This window comes from Sceloporus occidentalis, unplaced genomic scaffold (genome assembly GCF_023333645.1).
Source record: "Sceloporus occidentalis isolate IW3139 unplaced genomic scaffold, rSceOcc1.0.p SCAF_3, whole genome shotgun sequence".
In the NCBI taxonomy this organism is placed as follows: domain Eukaryota; kingdom Metazoa; phylum Chordata; class Lepidosauria; order Squamata; family Phrynosomatidae; genus Sceloporus; species Sceloporus occidentalis.
In genome coordinates, this window is record NW_028316983.1 from 19,024,475 (window position 1) to 19,046,591 (window position 22,117).

Consider the following 22,117-nt stretch of genomic DNA (forward strand, 5'->3'; position numbering starts at 1 on the left):
CCGCCCCGTCGGCTCCGGAGCCAGGCACCGGACACGCCTCCCTCCATCGGGGGGGCTGGGGCGGATGGCAAGCCCTGCACAGCCCCATGGGCCTTGTAGTCCCTCGGGGAAGGAGCCTTGCTGTCGTCGTCGTTGTTGTTGTTGTTGTTGTGTGCCTTCCAGGCAACTAAAAGGGAGAGCCAAAGGCTGTGAAGCTCGCGTTTGTTTTGTTTTTATCCCGCCTTTCTCCCAAGTTGCGACCCGAGGCGGCTCACTATATATATTAGTATATATGCATATATATATACTATAGTATATATGTGTGTGTGTGTGTATTATTTTAATTGTTTTTAAAGTGTTGTTTCAATGTGTTCATATATATGTATATCTATATATACTATTTTAATTTTAAGTGTTTTAATGTATATATATATATATATATATATACACACTATTTTAATTGTATTTTAAATTGCGGTTTAAATGTGTTTATATATACACACACAAACACACAGACACACTATTTTAATTGTTTTTAAAGTGTTGTTTAAATGTTCATATATATATATATATATGGTGTTGTTTAAATGTGTTTATATCTCTCTATATATATACTATTTTAATTGTTTTAAAGTATTGTTTTAATGTATATATATACACACACACACACACACATATATATATATATCCCTTCACATAGTACTAAGAGAGATCTTGTAGCACCTTTGGGACTAACTGATGGAATGAAATTGGCAGCATGAGCTTTCCTAGACTTCAGTCTACTTCCTCAGATGCATTCAAATACTTAAACAGGGCTATCACACTGAGACTGAAGCAAGCTTGTTTTCTGCTGCTCCAGAGAACAGGACCCCAAACAATGGATGCAAGCTCCAGGAAAAGAGATTCCAGCTCAACATTAGGAGGAACCTCCAGACAGTAAGAGCAGTGAGAACTACAAAGATAGATTGGAAAGAGAAACAGCAGAATTGGAACCATCTATAAACTACATTCTCTCAGCAATGGATTGAACAGGGAGAATGGCTTGCTGGCTCAGTACACACATTTCAGCACTATCTGAGTCCATATCTTCAGGTGAGCATCCTATAGTCGTCTATTCTCTTCACCTACAGGCTAGTTTCCATTGCCAAACTGGTCTTGCCTCTCCATTTCCATACACAGTGGCCAGTTCGCAGTGTCTTTGTTCACTAAGGGCCATCGTTAAACTGGACTTGCTTCTTCATTTCCATACACAAAGGGTTTTGATTGAAGTCACAGATATGTTAGTCTGCAGAATCAGTATGTGGAGAGACCTTGTAGCACCTTTGAGACTAACGGAAAGAAAGAAGTTGGCAGCATGAGCTTTCCTAGACTTCCGTCGACTTCCTCAGATGCAGATAGTGGAGTGGACCCCAGGGATAGACCTATATATGTCATTGGTATGGGAGGATGTCAATTCAAATTCCTTTGCATCTGGGGAAGTAGACTGAAGGCTAGTGGTTCTCAACCTTTGGTCCTCTAGATTTTTGAGACTTCAGCTCCCAGAATTCCTGAACAATGAGGATACTGACTGGGAATTCTGGGAATTGAAGTCCAAAACTTCTGGAGGCCCAAAGGTTGAGAACCACTACAAGATCTCTCTACATGCCAGTCATTGTTGTTGTTGTTGTGTGCTTTCCAGTGGTGTCGTAAAGGGTATGTGTGACACCACACCACTTCTCCTCAAACATCTGCATCTGTGGCATTGGCCTGTTATCTCTTTAAAATGATGGGGAGATGGTGTGAGGAGGGATGAGACTCAGTGAGAGGAGAAAGGAGAGGCCACATGAAACCTATGAAATATCGAAGGGGAGCTGTGTCAGCCATATAGCAAATCCAATAATATCAAAAGTTTACCCAAAAGTGATGCCTTTAGTTTCTTTGTAGGTTTTTCAGGCTATGTGGCCGTCTCTGAAGATGCCAGCCACAGATGCTGGTGAAACAAACTCTTCTAGGACATGGCCACATAGACCAAAAAACCCACAAAAAACTATGGATGCTGGTCATGAAATCCTTCGACTTCACAGTGATGCCTTTATTGGACCAGCCGAAATGCACAGTATAGACATTGCAAGCTTTCAGAGCTCCACTGGCTTCTTCATCAGGCAAAGGTGTTAAAAACCATACAGGAGAAAAAAAGGAGAAGATGTTAGTCCTAGGCCTGCATTTTGCTGTTTCTGTTTGCAGTTCAGATGGTATGGAGGGGTATTACTTGCAGTCTTGCCTCCAGCCACTTGTCCAGAAGGATGAAGACCAAGAAAACCGTATGGTAAGGTCACCATAAGTCAAAAATAACCTGGAGGGACACAACAACAGAGTTTGTAACTCATGTTTGCACTCATGTAAATATAAATTCCTTTCATATGGTTTACTGGGAGCTATTATGTTGCCGTTGTTGTTGTTGTTGTTGTAGTGTGCCTCAGGGTGACCAGATTTCCTAACCATAAAGGAGGACAAGGCCAGTGCAAAATGGAGGACCTTCAAGAAAAAATGTAGGGCATTGCCAAATAAAAGCGACAAACACTCATATAAATATATATTAATTTCACATGCTTTATGGACAGCTGTGTTACCTACGTTGTTGTGTGCCTCCAAGTGCAGGGTGAGCAGATGCCCTAACCGCAAAGGAGGACAAGGCACTGCAAAATGGAGGACCTTCAAGAAAAAAAAAGTAGGACAGTACCAAATAAAAGCTTAAAAATACTCCTGTAAATATACATTCATTTCATGCGATTTATTGACAGCTCTACTACGTATAGGCTATTGTGTGTCTTCAAGTCATTTCCGACTCATGGTGACCCTAAAGTAAACCGGTTGTTGCTGTGTGCCTTCAAGTCATTTCCGATTTAAGGTGACCCTATGGAGAACTTGACACAGGGTTTTCTTGGCAAGTTTCTTCAGAGGGAGGGGGTTTGCCTTTGGCATCCTCTGAGGCTGAGAGAGTGTGACTTGCCCAAGGTTGCCTAGTGATTTTGCATGGCTGAGCAAGGATACGCATCTTGAACCACTTGCTTGGGAAAAGGTCCATGTGAGCCTACTAGGAGCATCTGTTGGGCTGCTCTTGAGAACTGTGGAAACTAGATGGACCTTTAATCCACCAAGGCTTTTCTTATATTTCTTAGGTTATTTTTAGAAATTGCAAATATTGGTATAAAGAACTGAGTGATAAACAAGGAAGTACCAGAGTTACTTTTCTTGCTTTCAAATAATCTTGTCATCTTGAAAAGATAAGTATAGGAATGATATGGGTTGGTTGGCAAATTAATTCCTTACTGTCAGAGGGGAGGCACTAGAACAACGACTGAACCAAGATATGAAGTAAATGAAAGTTTTGTTTCTGTTGTTAAGTTAAAAGGATAGGGAAACGTGTTAATTATTGTAAAAATTACTGAATTAAAGAAGGGAAAGGAAAGAAATGGCAAATATTGCTTTTTTGGACTACTACTTAAGACGTGGTTTTGCCAGTTCATTTCTCTGAAATATAGCCAAAAGCACCTAGTATTCCATAGTGGTCTCCCATCCAAAAACTAACCAGGACTGACCCAGCTTAGCTTCCAAGATCAGACAGTCTGATGCCTCTAGAGTAATGATTCCCAGACGTTGGTCCTCCAGATGTTTTGGACTTCAGCTCCCAAAATTCCTGACTCTTGAAAGCTGGCCAGGGCTTCTGGGACTGGGAGTTGAAGTCCAAAACACCTGGAGGACCAAAGTTTGGACATCACAGCTTTAGAGTATTTAGTCCCTTGGGATTCCAAATATGTAAGTCAAGGAACTATAAGAACACAATGTGCATTTGTGGATATTTGACCCTGGGGCCTGCTTACTTTCCTGATCATAAATTGCAAGTGGTGCTGGATGAAATCAAGTTAAATTTATTTATAAATGTGTTTATTTAAGGGATTTATATCCTGCCTTTCTCCCAAAATGGGTTTCAAGGAGGCTAAACCTGGAGCAATTCTCCCCAAAATGGGATTCAAGTTGACCAAACCTGGAGCAATGAATTGTTTGCACTGAGATCAGTGCCCATCTCAACATAGAAAGTGCTAAAACTACATTTCCCAAGAGGCAATGCAAGGGACTGGGGAGAATTAAGCCCCTCCCTGAACAGCTGCGGGGAAGTCATTTGCATAGAGGGCGGGAAAAGAGTCAGCTGGAAGGAGCGCTGGATTTGACTAAGAAATGTCCGTTTGCAAAGCAAATGTTTGCCTTTAGAAGCCCGCCAGAGAAAGGCGCCTAAAGGAGGTTTCCTGCAAAAAGCAAACAAAGATCCCCAACAAAAGGAATTAAGATTGCAAACAATTGCTGCCACTGATGGACTGAGAAAGTCCCTGGGAGGTTTTGGCCTTTTTATGGTGGCTGCAAATGAATGATGACAAGGTCCAAAACACACTGCAGAAATAATCCAGTTTGAGACTGCTTTAACTGTCCTGGCTCAGTGCTAGGGAATCCTGGGAATTGTAGTTCATTGGGTCACTATTGCTCTCTGACAGAGAAGGCTAGATGTCTCACAAAACTACAACTCCCAGAATTCCCTAGCATTCAGTTAGAGCAGTTAAAGCTGTCTCAAACTGGACTATTTCTGCAGTGTGTTTGGGACTGAAGAAGCCATGACCCCCAAAAAAATGCAGATGGACGAATTTTTCTTTGGATCTCAAGTGGCAACTCTGGAAATATTTTAAAAAGTGTATTTTGATAAAATTAATGTGAGCTTAAAAAAACAAACAAAGCCCAAAGCAGTTTGCTGGAACAGTTCTCAGTTAGGAAAATCAACTAATGAGTCATTAATCATGATTGCTTGATGTATTGATTAATATTATTTAAAATGATTTTGTTTGCTGTTTTTGTTTTTGTTTTGGAGAGGGATATATGTCTATAGGGGAATGTTGGGGGCTGCAGTGTCTTGTGCTTTGACAAACGTGTGTGTTAATATATCATAAAATATATTATTAAAATATTATTTAACATCAACAACAATATAGTAATAATAATATCACCATCATCCCTGAGTGCTGGGTTCAAATTCTCACTTGGCCATGCAAATCCACTGGGTGACCTTAGGCAAGCCACTCTCTCTCAGCCTCAGCGGAAACTAATACTTAGAGTCTAAAACACACTGCAGAAATAATCCATATTGAGACCACTTTAACTGCCCTTGCTCAGTCCTAGAGAATCCTGGGAATTGTAGTATATTGTGGTACCCAGAGCTCACTGACAGAGAAGACTAAACATCTCACAAAATTACAGTCCCCAGTATTTCCTAGCATTGAGTCAGGCCAGTTAAAGCGGCCTCAAAGTGGACTATTTCTGCAGTGTGTTTGGGACTGAAGAAGCCATGACCCCCAAAAAAATGCAGATGGACGAATTTTTCTTTGGATCTCAAGTGGCAACTCTGGAAATATTTTAAAAAGTGTATTTTGATAAAATTAATGTGAGCTTAAAAAAACAAACAAAGCCCAAAGCAGTTTGCTGGAACAGTTCTCAGTTAGGAAAATCAACTAATGAGTCATTAATCATGATTGCTTGATGTATTGATTAATATTATTTAAAATGATTTTGTTTGCTGTTTTTGTTTTTGTTTTGGAGAGGGATATATGTCTATAGGGGAATGTTGGGGGCTGCAGTGTCTTGTGCTTTGACAAACGTGTGTGTTAATATATCATAAAATATATTATTAAAATATTATTTAACATCAACAACAATATAGTAATAATAATATCACCATCATCCCTGAGTGCTGGGTTCAAATTCTCACTTGGCCATGCAAATCCACTGGGTGACCTTAGGCAAGCCACTCTCTCTCAGCCTCAGCGGAAACTAATACTTAGAGTCTAAAACACACTGCAGAAATAATCCATATTGAGACCACTTTAACTGCCCTTGCTCAGTCCTAGAGAATCCTGGGAATTGTAGTATATTGTGGTACCCAGAGCTCACTGACAGAGAAGACTAAACATCTCACAAAATTACAGTCCCCAGTATTTCCTAGCATTGAGTCAGGCCAGTTAAAGCGGCCTCAAAGTGGACTATTTCTGCAGTGTGTTTTGGATCAAACTCCCTCTGAATAAACCTTTGCCAAGAGAGGGCCAGTGGAAGTTAAAGCAGTGTCAAACTGCATTGTTTCTGCAGTGCAGATGCAGCCTGGTTTTCTCCTCGAATCTTTCTTGCCATCAAGGTAGAACAGTTTAGTCATCTGCCCAGTGTTTTGTACAGAGCTGATTATTTAAAAAATAAAAGAGTACAACTCACAAAATCCTACCCCTCCTGGCCATAGTAGCTGGGAGATTTTGGGAGCTATTATTTGATTGTGTCTTCCTGCATGGCAGCGGGTTGGACTGGATGCCCTTTGTGGTTTCTTCCAGCTCTATGATTTATTATTCTAACCCGAAAGGGTAACCACCTCAAGCTCTGGCCTTGTTGAACCACCTGCACACAATTCACTGAGATCACTAGCCAGGCCTGCGGTTTATCCTTACCGCAAAATGGAGAACCTTCAAGGGAAAAAAAGTAGGACCCTACCAATTAAAAGCTTTGAAAGACTAATGTCAATAGAGACATGATTCCCACTATCTTTTAAACCAGATCACAAATTGGTTTGAACTGGGTCAAATGACCCTGGTTCCCATTTGAAGCGAATTGCTGAAGCGATTTGGAGAGGGGGGCCATGTGCTAGACCCATTTAACCCACATCTTTTTATGCTGATTTTTTTCTGCGTCTTTTTGGATAAATTGATTCCGCACAAGTGACGAGATGTGGATCAGAACTGATTTACATTCACCCTTCGACCACAATCGGGATGTGAATGTGAACCACAAGTGGGTTATTTTACAGGGAAAAAGTGCAATCAGGGCAAATGTAGTATGAACCACATTCCACTGTCAAATCGATCCATCAATTCAGATTGCAAACCGATTTATTTGTAAATGGGAATTTTATATGGTTGATTGACAGCTATGTCACATAACTTTTTTTAAAATTTGTGAGCTACCTTGGGTCCCTTCTGGGAGAAAGGCGGCATACAAATGAAATAAATAAATTCTAAATAAATAAATAAATAGTTTCACTTGCCCTCAAATTGAAGGGATAACCAGAGCTTCGGAAAATTACTTTTCCAGCTCCAAGTCCCAGAATCCTTCTTTGAAAACAGCCAATAAAGGACATAAGAGTATCATGAGCAGCAGTAGCTACAAGTTCATTTCTGTTGTCTCAAATATTAGAGGGAGTTTCCACCATTAATTAAAAGGAAGACAATTATTAGTACTTTAATTTGATCTTCCAGTGTTTTACCTCAAGAGGCAGGGAGAAATGCTCAAGTGGTTTTCTGCTTCCTGCTCCAAAAATAGCTTGGTTGATTGTGGGTCAATGGCAGCTGGTAGTTCCAGTGTCAGTGGGGTGATGAATCCACTCCAGGATTTTTAATGTCAATTTTAAAGGAGCTTTCCAAGGTCCTAAACCTTTTGGGGGGATAGTATTGAATGGAAATTGCCAGTGCACCTTACCTTAGATAAGTAGGTATCCCAGTGAAATCTCTTGGGTTGGCTTTAGATTTAAAGAATGAAAAATAAAATCAAAAATGTTCCCTAATTGCAGACTAGGAATAAAGCAAGTCCTGGTTTATCTGGGTATGTAAGAAAAGAAGAGAAAGCCAGTATGGTGTAGTGGCTTGAGTATTGGACAATGACTCTGGAGACCAGGATTCAAATCCCTGCTTGGCCATGGAAACCCACTTAGGCACTGGCAAAAACTGAGAAAGTGTGACTCGCCCAAGGTCACTGTTCTCCAGAATCATAGTCCAATGCTCAAACAACTATGCCACATTGGCTCTCTGGGATGATTATATTATGTTATTTATTTTCTCTAACACAATTGATGACAAGCTTTGGAAAATCTCACAAGATCAGGACAACAGCTACAAGAAACATTTATAGGCATTTCTGAAAATATCCTAAGGTATACTCTTCATCTTCAAGTTTTTATTCACAGTAATGTGGATTCACTGTATTTCCCATTTCTATGAAGACAATCAACTCAGTTGAAATGAGGTACTGGAGAAGACTTCTACAGATACCTTGGGTCCTATAGCAAATCAAGAAAGCCAGAATGGTGTAGTGGTTTGAGCGTTGGACTGAGACTGAAGATCAGGGTTTGATTCCCCACTTGGCCCTATAAACTCACTGGGTGACCTTGGGCAAGTCACAAACTCTCAGCCTCAGAAAACACTGTGCCTGGCAAAGCAGACCAATGGGACTTTGTTCACCCTAGGGTCACCATAAGTCAGAAATGACTTGAAGGGACACCACAACAATGAGCAAATCAAGCCTGAGCTCTTCCTACAAGCCAAGATGACTAAACTGAGACTGTCATACTTTGCACAGATCACAAGAAGACATGACTAATTAGGAAAGGTGACACATTAGGAAAGAATCCTCACCGAAGATGGATAAACTCAAGCAAGGAAGCCACAGCCCTGAGTTTGCAAGACCTGAGCAGGGCAGTTGATGATTGGGTGACTTGGAAGTCTCTCATTCATAGGGTTGCTTTAAGTTGAAGTCAACTTGACTTCAGTTAACATCAAGCCCTCTGGGGCCCAGTAAAGTGCACAGTATCTCTCACATTATTGGCACTCTGCAATATAGTCCAGTGCTATCAATGCTGACTAGCAGTACCTCTCCAGGGCTTCTATCAGCATTCTTTCTTAGTCCTACTTGGAGATACAGAAAAACAGCATGGCATGGTGCTTTGAGGGTTAGACCAGAGATCAAGGTTTGATTCCCCTCTCAGCCATTAAATCCATTTGGGCAAGTCACATTCTCTCAGCCTCAGGGGAAAATAATAGCAACCTCCCCTGAAAAAATCTTGCCAAGAAACTCCCGTGATAGGGCCTTAAGGTCACCATAAGTTGGAAGCAACTTGAAGGCACACAAGAACAACTTCGAGATGCCTGATATTCACAGCTAGTGTCCCACTCTAACCAAGTCTGATCCTGCTTAGCTTCTGGAATCTGAGCAGATTGAGCAAATTCATTGTGGTATGATGGATCTTGGGCATATCTTGGGTTGAAGAATTGAGACAGATCCAGAGACAGCCATGAGCTCAGTGAACCATTGACCCTATTAGGAGGCAATGCTTTTGCACTCCATTTCATAGACTGTAGCCTCTGCAGTTATCCAAAAGCTTGTACAGTACTGTGGGAATAGTTAGGGTTGTTGCTTTTGCTAATACCAACCCTGGATGGTTTCCACTATCTGGGCTGTGAAGCAGCCTGGGCAGGAGATGCCCTAAATGCCTTTTAGTTTGTAGCCAAAATCATGCTGTATCCAAAGCTGCCTTCCTTTGTCTCTGCTTTTCTGATTACCCTGAACGCACTGTGGCCTTTTAAATAGCTGCTGCTATAAATAATGAGCCTTTGAATTCAAAGTTGGTTGGGGGGATCTTTGTGTTTAGTGAACTATGTAAGCAGAAAAGGTTCCAGACCTTGCCTTTGCTGAGCCGTTCTTCTGAATCAACTAATCTTTTCAGATATTTTGGAGTTTAGCATTCAAGTATCAGACATCTCAGAGCATACATTATGGGGTGGTAAATTGGGGTTAAGTGTTAAGCCATCTGCAGCCATAAATCTATTTCTCAAATATAAACTTTAAGCTCTCTTTCTCTTCATTGCACCACAGAGCACAAAGCTTATGCAACAGAAATGCTGAATAAAAGCCTGTCAAAGGAGTTCCATAGTAGAATCATCATACCAGTTTGAACACACTCAATGCTGTTTGATTTTGAAGTAGGGTTGGGCCTGGTTAGTTTTTGGATTGGAAACCATCAGGTATCTCTACATAAATTAGGAAAGAATTATGCCTGCAACACTAGAGAACCATTGCCAGTCAGTTTCAGCATTGGGCTAAATTAATGAATGGTCTCACTTAGTAAGGGCAGTTTCCTATGTTCCTGATGTGTCACAGGTATAAATAAGTACAGCTAGGTTAGTATACTAAGTGCCTATGGGGCAGTAGGCGCATTGGGGTTAAACCCTAAAATCAGTCCCCTTTCCTTTAACCCCCTCACTTCCCCAAATAATGTCTGGAGTAACCAGGGAATCTCCTATTAATGTTTTAAGTCAAGGCTGGGCAAACTGTGGTCTTCCAGTTGTCGGATTGCAACTCCCATCATCTCTCTTTGATGGTTATGTTGAGTAAAGCTGCTAGAAGCTTCAGTACAACAACATTTGTAGGGGTGTAATTGCTCATTCCCGCTTTAGATCAGGGTTGGGCCTGGTTAGTCAATATGTAGATTCAATACCTGACCCCCAGCCCCCCCCCCCCCCCCCAGCAGAAGATATCTTAAAATATAGTTGAGATTTGGTAAACAATTGCACACACAGTTTTTCTTGTAAGAAAGGAAACTGTCTTGGGCTGTTAGTTGGCCATCCCTGCTTCAAATGAAGAATATTATCCCTCGGGCCAGTATTTCCTTCCTATGGACTCAGTGGAACAGTTTAGCCATTCTGATGCAAATGTGGTGCATTTCCATGTCTAAGGTCTAATCTGTACTGCAGAAATAATGCAGTTTAACACCATGTTAACTGCTATGGCTCAATTTCTGGGATTTGTTGTTTTGTGAGTTATTTTAGCCTTCTCTGTCAAAGAACTCTAGTGCCACAACAAACTACAAATCCCTGGATTACCTAGCATTGAGGCATGACAGTTAAAGTGGTGGCAAGCTGAATTATTTCTTCATTGCAGAATAGACCTAAGCCTGTTAAGCCCTATAACTGATTTATCTGAGATGGAGTACCATTGAATTCAGTGGGTATTACTTCAATGGTACTCCCTCCCAGATAAATCAATTTAGTGCATGGCAAAGCAGAGCAATGGGATCCAAACAGATTCCCCTTCCATTTCAAAGCAAGCTGCTGTTCTTGGACTCTTGAATAACTGTACCCTGTCTGCAGTCTCCAAAGCAGCAAAACTGAGTAACTGCAGTTGAAAATACAGTGGGCAGAGCCAGCCCTATCATTAGGTAGAGTGAGCTGGCTGCCCCAGGCAGTAGATGGTGAGACGTCTGTGTTATCATTGTAGTTTTACCATCACTTATGGAGTAGAGATGCTTATAAGATTATTTGCTTCATGTATCAAAATAATTTGGCTGGTCTTATTTACTGTGTATCTGTGTTGAGTGGGTGGGCACCATTTTCTGTTCTGTTCTGTTCTGTTCTGGTTGGGGCAACCCTGATGTGTGGGTAGAGTGAACTTCCCAAGTCTGTATGGGAGGTCTATCAGTTGTCTCTTTATCCGGTCACCCCCAGCTTTGTGGCCCTTGAAAAAATCTCCATACAGAAATGCTTGTGCTTTGCTTTTATTTTAACTAGCCCAAGGATACCCAAAGTTTGCAAGTGAAGACAGCAGGAGATGTTGTTTCTTCCTTACCCAAGAAGTCTATCTGCTGTTTCACCGCATTAAACTTGGCTGGGCTCTCTCACCCTCATCATTGGGCATCATTAGCTGGCAATGGTGGGTGGTACAACATCAAGTCCACCCCTCCCTCTGTCTGCCAAGAGAGATGGATTATGAGGGAATGGTTCATGATGGTCCATGTTGGGGCTGCCATTGCTTCCTGCCAGCTTTTCATACTCTGAATTGGGCTGCAGAGACCTTCTCTGATGTTTTCTCTCCCAGATGCTCTTGCGTTGCTTGTGGGTGTCACTGGTCCCCTGGACTCCATGGCCCTGACTGGAACTGCCCCTGCTCTGGCTGAGAGACATCCGGTTTGTTAGCATTTCCTTCCCAGAGATAGTCCGAGGTGCTGAGAAGGGATGGTTGGGCTGCTCAGGGTTGTGTTCTGGGCTAGGAGGGGGAGGGCTGACAAGGTAAACATACACCTCAGCTTGTTGGGCCACTGGCAAACGCTGGTGCCACTCTAACCCAAGACGATGCTGAGGGCCTCTTGGAGAATGCGGGTAGATATAATCCTCACTGTTGAGATGGGTTCTGGATACAGTATCTGAAGCCAGAGTGGAGTATACAACCCGTCTGGGGCCTGGTAAGATTGGACTTGGGATGAAATTTGTCTCACTGGGTGGACAGTTAAAGCGCTCACGGGGGTGTTCTGAACGGCGGGGAGCCGACTCTTCTGTATTCAAACCAACAGCATGTGATGGCAACCTCTGTCCTTGGAGACCTTCTCCTGCAACTTCTGAGCTGTTTTGTTTATCACCAGTGGCCCTTTGGTGGCTACGGGCAGGAATGCCATAATGGACTGAGCTGCTTCCTGCTGCACGCTCTGGAGTATTGAAGCTGAAACGCACCCATGAGGCCACTGATCCAGCAGGACACGCTGGCTGGGGAGTTTCTGTGTCAGAGAGGTGTGAGCTGGACTGGCTGTTTTGGTGGCGTTGTTGGTTCCTGTACCAACTGGCTTTCTTGTCATCTGTGTCATGATGGCTTGACCACTCACCAGAGTAGTAGGCTTTACTTTTCCTGCCAATCTGAGTACAGCAGATCTTGGACTCGTGTGGGTTGCCCATTCTCACAGTTACCTTCACTGGGTCCACGACGCAGCGGAAGCGCAGGTTGGACAATTTTTTACGGCTTCTGAGTAGCACCGACTCTTTCCATAATCTCTTGCTGCTGGAGAGGACCTTCATGGTCTTGAAGAGCCTGCTACCTGTAGAGTAAGGGGGAGAAGCATAAGAGCAACCAAAATCACAATGGGAAAACAAAAAGATTCAAAGTAGCTTGCCATATTGAAACATACACATTAATTTGTAGAAACGCAGATTGATCAAAAGTCCAGTTCAATTTCCCATATTGTATCTTGAAGAGGTTGTTATGTGAAAAATGCTGAGAGATGCACATGGCAATTGGTGTGGAAACAACTAAGATGGAGACAACTTGAAGAACATCATTTCCAAGATTCTCTGGGAAAACCCAAGGCAGTTAAAGCGGTACAATAAAAAGATGAGTTTATAATGTATACAGAGCTGTCTCCAAGGTTAGAGGATACCTTTGGCCATGTGCTTTCTGGAGGAAAAAGAAAACACTCTTTGGAAATACCTCCAGGAGATTCTGGGGAAAATAACTATAACAAGCTCTGACTTCTGTTGGGCCATTTCTTAAGCTGGTGGGTAACCAGGCATGGGCACACCTGATAGAAGGGCTAGATTTTTACAAACAGGAATTTGAAAATTCTCACAACGTCCCATAATTGATAAGGAGAATTACAGGAAAATTAAAATGACAGCTCACCGAACCAGTCAGCATTAGGGACCAGGGCAGACATCAGATAACTGAGTGGTGGACTCTTGTCAGGTGCCCACCAGTGTTAGTTGCTGATTCAGGACCTAAGTGTAGATATGACTATAGTAGGAGTTTAAAATGTGCAGGACTCCAAATGTAATTGGTCACTCACATGTGATGCTAGAGTGATGGCATCACAACATGTAAAGGGCCACACTTTCCCCACTCCTGGCCATTTGTGCCATTTTCAGATAAAATATTTTGTTATACACTCTCAACCCTAGTCTGGTTGCCTTCCAGCCATCTTGAGAAGAAATTGGAGACACATCTCAAGATGTCCAAGGCAGGACTATTTTGTTAGTTTAAAAGCACTTCATTCTGTGTATACTCCAATGATTTCTTAAGGGGCAATTAAGAATCTAAATTCAGAAAGTTCTAATCCAGGACTCTCAAACCATTTCCTGAAAAAGTCATTGTAGATGACAGATGGTTAAGAGGCCCCAACTGTTTAAGCATCCCAGAGAGAAAAGCTGCATGCAAATCTGCATGCCAGATTTTTTCACATGCCCCCCATGCCTTCAGCCACTGTCACTGTGGCTTCTCTTTTTTCAGCCATGATACTGTGCAATTTGGTATTACTGGAGGATACTGTGGAGAAGTGATGTTTGCTGAAGCTTTTCAGCCTTCAGCTGCTTCTTTATTGATTAACTCTTGACATTTTTGGCTGGGAGGCTACCTGATATTTTCCAGTGCCCACCAAAGCCTATGATTTGCATGGCCTAAGGAAAAGATAGTAGAAAACACACACAAGCCAGGATAGGAAAAAGTACAGTCATCATCTTAAAAACACAAAGACAAAAGAAAAGCAAAAGGCCTGTTTCATCGCACAATTCTTACTCATCTACAGTTTACCTTTTTTGAAGCAAGAGTCATATGTTCTCTTCAGGAATGGAGTGAAGTTTAGCCAGAACTGTAGAAAAGAAAAACCATGTCATTGCATTGACTAGTAGCCAATTGCTGGAAATACTGATGGTCCTTCAAAGCTGGGGGAAAAAATTGGCTGTGAAAAACCCTGTCTCCAGCCTCCTCTTCCTCTTGTTCTACCTCCCTTCTGATGGGGATAAGGCTTCAGGGAAGAGGGGTACCATGCTGCACAAGGGGCATTCTGGGGGGGGGGGGGGGATTCAGAAATCGTTTTTTCCCCCGCACAACTAAATAATCTCACTCACACATTCAGGTTTTGTTGTTCACACTATTTTTATTTCTTTATCGAAACTGCATCTATAGGCATCTCTGTGAATTCTGTTCCTCACATAAATAAAGATGGAACTGATGATGTGGATGTATTAGAAACACATTCAAAGCATGCAGAGTTTTATCTTGGGGGTTATTTACACTTTGAAAATAATCCAGGATGAATCCAGGTTAAAACTCTATTGTTCACATGCATCCCAAATGCACCCGATTACATTTGGGGCAGGTTCCCTCCCAAAAACCCCCCACTTAAACCGGGATAATAGATATTATGTTTTTCCCCAATTTTTTTTAAAAAAGATCTGCATCATGAGTAGTGTGAATAACCAATGTAAATAGACCTGAATAGACCTGGGATAAAATGCTGCATACCAAAAAAGGGATTCCTAATGCATTCACCTCATCAATTCCATCTTTATTTGAATGCTCGCACATGTGAGCAACTGAACTCATGAAGATGTGGATCAATGCAGATCAATGGGGTTCCTTAGTGTGCATAACAAACCCAGAAGTGAGATGAATCGCATCATCGTGCTAAAAAAAACGATGTCTGAATGACTGGTTCAGCTCAGGTCTATTTGCATCAGTTATTCACAAAGCCAGCAACGTGAATCTTTTAAGAAAATCCTTAGATTGATTATCCTGGGTTAAATGGTTTCTTTGGAAGATCCCCTAAATTTACTTACTGTAGGTGCATTTGAAATGCATGTGAACAATAAAGATTCAACTCACATTCTACCAAGATTATTTTCACTATCTGAATAACCCTTGGGAGACGTAGTCCTTCAAAAGTAATTTTTCTACATTCTTCAAAACAGCCCAGTTTGCTCACAATGAAAAATGGAAATATTAGGAGATTGGATTACAGAACCCCCTCTTTTGTTTCAAATTACTCTCAGTGATTCTTATTTGAAACATGGAAAAACACAAATCTAGGTGGGGGTAGTTAACATGGTATCTTAGCCTCAGCCTCAGCCAACATGGACACTGGCCAAGAATTATGGCACGTGTAGTCCAAAGGGCATTTAGTTGTCAAACTTGTTCCAAGTTCAGTTCATCTGCAGGTTTGGAAGCCAGGGCAGAGCTTGGGAAAGTTACTTTTTCACATACAACTTCCAGAACCCTCCAGCCAGTATGGCTGGCTGGGGATTCAGGAAGTTTTAGGCCAAAACTATAATTTTCCATACTGAACCTAGGTAGAAAAAACTTGACAAGTATCCTCAGGAAATATTATTATTGCTGTTAATTCAGCCCATTTGCTGGCCTTGTAGGTTTGACCCAAATAACACCAACTTTCAGAGTGAGAGTGCAAGGTGAGTAGAGTTGGCCCTTGGTATCTACTGGGGTTTGGTTCTAGGCCCCCCCATAGATACAAAAATCTGTGGATACTTAAGTCTCATTTATTTATTTTATTTATTTCCAGTATTTGTTCCCTGACTTTCTCCACAATGGGATTCAAGGTGGCACAGTATATAGTATACAGTGGCACAGTGAAATGGTATCCCTTATATAAAATAGAAAAATCAAGGTTTGCTTTTTGGATTTTATATATTTCTGGAATATTTTCAAGCTGTAGATAGTTGAATTTGTAGATAAAGAATCCTTGGATATGGAGAGCCAACTGTAAAAGTACCCTTTTTTTCTCATGCCCATTTGTTGAGTAAGAGAGGTAATACAGTTAGGAGTCTCTGGGCAGTGACTGCAAGCTAGCTTTGTCAAATCCTACAGCCAGCACTTGAGTCTCCAGTTTCTGTAGCTCATCTCCAGATGGGAGACGAATAAAGATTCTCCAGTTTTTCTGGATTCAGCTCTGGCTAAGAGTAAAGCTCTGTCTGCAAATCTGCAGCTCAGCTGGTAGAACAACAGCTGAATACATTTGGCAAGGCTTGACTGGTTTGTTAGTTCTTTTTGTAACTTGTAAAGTATCTCTCTCTCTCTCTCTCTTTTTGGGGGAGAGTCTGTATGTTTACTTAGCTAGCTATTGCCTTCCCTGCCAGTTGTCGTGGTGCCAGGGCTCACCCTCCATTCTGCTCTTCGTCCATCTTCTGCCTACAAGCAATCAGGCTAGATTAAATGGTTTTCATCTGGTCTCCTTAAATAAGTGAGAAGGGATAATCCCTATTTCTCACATTGATCTACGAATATTTATCTCTTAATTTCCACCAAAAAGGAAATAGGATTTCTCCATCACTTTAATTTTCTCTCTGTCTGTTTTTGGAGGACAAGCTGTTAGTGACTGTCATGAGACCTATGAACATCACCAGGGGCTGTACATAACTCTCAGGTTTTTGCCCAGAAACCTTAGGACCTGGGATGATCCCAAACTACAACCTCCCTGGAAGGGATATGGCAAATGCCAAGTAATGCCAATCTCTAAATTGCCAATCCTAATGGTGTTTGGTTTCAGCTACTTCAATCTAGACTGCATATGACATTACATGAAATGTTCCAGAAAAAAACAAAGGTAGCTTTGCTGATCCCAAAATGTGTGGAGCACCCAAAAGCCCTTTCCCGTCACTACAACATAATGCCTACCTGTGTCAGGTTTCTTACCAAGGAAATCACTTTAAAGGCATATTCCAGTAAGGCAAAAAGGCCCAACACAATCAAGATGGTGCCCAGTAGTTTCTGGTGGGGCTCAGCAAAGAGGAGGCAGTTGTTGTAGACCTTATCCTCTGTGGCAGCCATAGTTGGAAGGAAAGGGGGAAGGAAAGGACGTTGGGATTCAATGTAGCATCTTTTCCCTCATCTGCCCCCTCAATCTCATGCCAGCCACAGCAAGCAACACCTGCAGCAGTGGAGGCAGGGGCTCAAACAGGTTGCTAAAGCACATGTGTTATCACAGCCCTTTGTGACAGTAGCCCTGTACTGTGTTTGTGACTCACAGTCCATTTGTGAGGAATTTTTTGGCTGGGCCAATCAGCAGTTAGCTATCTTCTAGGGCAGGAGAGGGAATCATGCAGCCCTCCAGATGTTGTTGGACTGCAACTATCTAGGCTGGTTAGGGCTACTGAGACAAGCTGCAGTTTCATAACAGTTGGAGGACTACAAGAAACCTACATTTCTTTAAAGCAGTGATTCCCAAATGTCAGTCTCCCAGATGTTTTTCACTTCAGCTTTCAGAATTCCTGACTGTTGGCCAAGTTGGCTGGGGCTTCTGGGTGTTGAAGTCCAAAACAGCTGGAAGACCAATGTTTGGGAATCATTTGCTTTAGAGTGACACACCATGAGCCATGCCCTGTACATGAAGCCCTCTGCAATTGCTCCTTACGTGAATTCTTCACACAAACAGATGCAACTAAGTGTTGCAGTTGGGACTTTCTACCTCTTTCTCACCCATAAAGTTTTCTGGTGGTCCTTAGTGAAATCTACCTCACAATATTCTTGTGAGCCTGAATGCTATGAAGGGATTTTTGATCTGTCTGATCTTGGAAGCTAAGGAAGTTTAGGAGACAGTCCAACCATCCTAATTAATCCCGTCATCCCATTTTTCCAGCTGCTTTTAAAATGTCAATGTTTTTTTCTCCTCCCACTCTCTTCTTTTGTCCTCAAACTGATTTATTAAAAGCACAACAAATTAAAAAGTGGTGGAAATGGGCACATACCTTTCAACTCTAGCTTTTGAACAAGTGTGTTATATATTTCTGGCAAGTTCTGATAGAGATATTTTATTCAGGTTTACCAGAAGAAGGCCCAAAATCTCTGTGCAAGCTTTCAAAACCACATATTTTTCATGATGCAAAGAAGATTAAAAAGTAGACAGGGAAAGTAGAAAGTAGGGACAAACATAGAGTGGTGTAGTCTGCATGTTGTATGGGAGGAAGGGCCTGGAGACTACCAAATTAGGCTTATCGGGCCATATTCCCAATGCCCCTGCACCCACTAGGAACAAGAAGGCAATAAAATGTGGTTCTTTATTTGAGAGTACAAAAAGCAAAAACAAACCTTTGAAAACTCAAACCTACCTCTATCCAGTACAAAGATCCTATAAATGCCCCTTTATAGAAAAAGAGCTGGGAGGACCTCAGGGAATTTCCATATTGGCAGGACTGGAGATCAATGTAGGCTCTGGATGAGGCCAGGAAAGTTAATAGAAGCCAATCTGGATACCTTTACATTTGGTTGAAGAGTATAATTAACAATGGGAATTCAGACTGGTTGATGGCTTTAACTCTAGGGTTACAAAAACAGCAATTGGATTAGGACAGCTCCAGAGTGGAAGGATAGGAAGTTGGCTGGGAGCATGGCAGGGGGTAGATAGGAAGGGCTAGCTTTGATGCAGTGAAACCTCCTTTGTGTCTTGCTGCAAGAAGAAATGCAGAGGGCCTGGAGGGAGGGAGGAGTAATCAGCAGACCCATTTAGCTTTGATTGCAGCATTACCTCAGGGACCGCCTCCTCCCATACAATCCTCCCCGCGCTCTCCGGTCCTCTGGGAAGAATTTACTACAGCCTTTAAAATCTAGGCTTGCGGTGACCTCCCAGAGGGCGTTCTCTGCTGTCGCCCCCAAACTCTGGAACGACCTGCCGGATGAGATCCGTCAGTTGACATCATTAGACAGCTTTAAAAAAGCGGTCAAGACGGATCTCTTCCGGCAGGCCTTTCCAGATTAACCATCCCGGCCCGGGCTCCCTGATCCCCTCTTTCCTCTCGTGGCCCCATCTTTAGTGATGGTTGAGGATCTCCAGAGGGACACCAGGGTTTTTAGTTGTTTTAATTATGCTTTATGTTTTGATATTGTGTTTTTAATCTGTCATATTTTTTAATACTTTCATAAGGAGGGGAGGGATTATAATGTTTTTAATTTTATATTTTACTCTGTGATATTTACTGTTGTCAACCGCCTGGATTGGTTCGCCACAGGGCGGTATACAAATAAATATATTATTATTATATTATATATACCTGGACCTTGCACATGTCCTCAGATCTCCATATTCTTACCATAGGAAATTCATCTGGTATTCCAAAGGTCATTGTGACCTCTTAAGAACACACTAATTCCCTCTGGAACACCCTCTGGTATGGCGTTACCTGGTATGGTCTAACCTGCTGCACCCCCCAAGTGATGCTACTGGCCTGGGAAGCACTGGCATAAATTCTTCTTCCTCCAGTTTAGGACCCTAATATTTAAATCTAACTGTGTCTGCCACAACAGAAATTCCAAAGTCCCCCCTTGTGGTAATGTTTTTAATTAGACAAAAGGGTACAAAAATTATTGGTTAGCTTCAGAAACACAGGCTTCTTCATCAGGTGAAAGAGAAAGTAGGAAAAGCAAGATAATCAATTAGACTTTGAAATTTGTTCTGTTGTCGCTCCAACCAGTTAAAATTACCATTTGGCTCCTATAGAGATGCTTTGCCAGAGAACAGGGGTGTGAATGGCATATCCAACTGATTGCATGTGGCCCCTGGGAGCTTCCATATCACCCTTGCTCTCTCTGGAAACTCCCTTCTTCCAAACTGATTTTTGGTTGAATTTCCCCCCAGCAAATAAATAAATAAATAATAACAACCAAAGGTACAGTTTTGTTATGAAATGCTGTTTTTGGAAGGGAAAATTTGGAGGAATCAAGAGCTGCCCCAGGGCTGTACTTTGCCACAAAGAATAAAAACTAGAAGAGAAGCCTGTTTAATCTGATCCCCAACAGCCTCATTCTTTTTCTTTTTTTTACCCCTCCCTTTTGTGGGACATGTTCTGCAAATAGAGTCATGACACAGGCTTACCAATTGCAGGCGGTTTATGTGCACAGGCCAGCTGTTCATTTCAAAGTTCCAACAAAAGCAGTCAGAATAAGCAAAACACTCCCTGTCCAGGGCTGTTACGTTACCTTGGCCTGATATCTGGGTCTTGCCTTCAGTGGGTTTTGATCCAGGGAAACATTTCCTTAAGTACACAAAAACAGGGGCTTGGTGTCACGTGACAAGATCTGGACGACTGGGAAGACACAGAAGGCCTATATTATCATCCATGCAGCCCCTGAATAATTAAAATGTCTCTTCAAGCTGAATGTGTTCACTGAGTAATTAATCAGTCAGTAGAATAAAATTTGCCCCCTTTCGGAAGCCAACAATGTTGGCTGTTGCATCTTTTGTCTGACTTAAAAACAAATGAGGTTGCAGACACGATGGTGCAGATCAGAAATTTTGGAATATGGGCAGGTCAGGAAACAGCAGGTGTCTCTGATCAGCTTGGGAGTACCTCTTGGTTTATGACACTTTGTACACATAAAAGACACTTTGTTTCTAAATTTTAATTAAAGATGTTTAGTGTAGTCTTACAAATGGGACATGTAACACAAAAAAATCCTATTTGTAAACATATCCCCTCCCTCAACAGGGAGCCAGCATGGTGGTTTGAGTGTTAGACTATGGCTCTGGAGACCAGGGTTCAGTTTCCCACTCAGCCATGGAATCTGCTGGGTAACCTTGGGCAAGTCACATGCTCTCAGCCTCAGGGGAAGCCAATAGCAAACCTCCTCTGAACAAACTGTGCCAAGAAAACCCCATGACAGTAAGAGCTGTTTAAAAATCTCCTTTTTGGAAGTTTTTAAATAGAGGCTAGATGGTCATCTGTCAGGAATGCTTTGATTCTGTGTTCCTGCATGGCAGGGGGTTGGACTGGATTGCCTTTGAGATCTCTCCCAACTCTATGATTCTATCACAAACTCACCAAAATCCAAACATTATTACCTGTTTAGAAGTGTGTAAGACCCATCTACTTTGGTAGCCTTTGGGGCTCAGGGCTAAATCAAAAAAGGAATACGGGTTCTTTGCTCTCCTTTCATGCTTCCCCAGCCACCCTCAGGCTTTCATTTTATAAGAGAATCCTATAGATTCAGCCTTAACTGACTATTTAAAGTACTGCTCTTTACGCAGTCATAATAGCACCATTGCCAATGAGGAGAGAGTGCACGAGGCATGGGAGAATACAACAATTTGAGAAGGAAGAGGGGGACCTAGTTAAGAGAAATAAATAAACCATGAGGGAAATGCGCCCCAAACAGTGCTTTGCAGCCAGAGACTTTTGGTTGACTGTTGGAAATGTAAAATAGAAAATGTGGGGTAGAAGCAGAATGGAGCATTCTGGAAGAAGGCATGGCTGTCAAGTTGGAACCCTAAACATTAAAACTCAGTGCGGGAACAGGAATCGCTTGCAAATTACTGCTGCTGTTTGGAGAAGTCAACATGTCATGTTCATAGGAGGGAAAGCATGTCTTTATAGTAGTAATCAGAGATATCTGAGCTAATCCTGGAGCCTAAGAGAAAGCATTTGACCTGTGTGCAGCACTCTCCTATAATTATCAGGAGAATAAACTACAGGATCAACCTTTGGAGATGGTTCCTCATTTCCTAAAGCCAAATGCATTTGGAATTTTCCCTCCTCCTTTTCTTCTTCTTCTTTTCCTGGAGTTTCATTGTTTGCTTTTATTAGCACAAGGCAGAACATACCAACCATCCAAAAAGCTTCATGAATGCAAAGGACTACAAATGCTGCCATCTTCTGGTCCAAATAAAGATTTACAACAGAGTGAGGAATGCTTTGCGTGGGCAGCAATAGTAAACTGCTTAAAAACAGCTAATTAATTCAGTAGAGAGCGGCTATTTGTTTACACTCAGTGGATG

The 22,117-nt window shown here is 42.0% G+C and overlaps 1 protein-coding gene across 2 annotated transcripts; it reads right to left on the reverse strand.

Annotated features, from left to right (window-relative positions):
- Positions 1 to 11,470: 11,470 nt before the first annotated feature.
- Positions 11,471 to 20,372, reverse strand: LOC149315620 (uncharacterized). 2 transcript variants are annotated; one of them, XM_089518491.1, is made up of 3 exons: positions 20,323 to 20,372; positions 14,152 to 14,209; positions 11,471 to 12,667 (listed from the first exon to the last, which is right to left on the reverse strand). In XM_089518491.1, the coding sequence occupies exon 3, from the start codon at positions 12,645 to 12,647 to the stop codon at positions 11,502 to 11,504; it is 1,146 nt and encodes a 381-aa protein (XP_089374617.1). In that variant the 5' UTR covers positions 12,648 to 12,667; positions 14,152 to 14,209; positions 20,323 to 20,372; the 3' UTR covers positions 11,471 to 11,501. The 2 variants fall into 2 exon arrangements, with proteins under 2 accessions (XP_089374617.1, XP_089374616.1); XM_089518490.1 differs by lacking the exon at positions 20,323 to 20,372 and adding an exon at positions 17,047 to 17,181.
- Between the last annotated feature and the right edge of the window lie 1,745 nt (positions 20,373 to 22,117).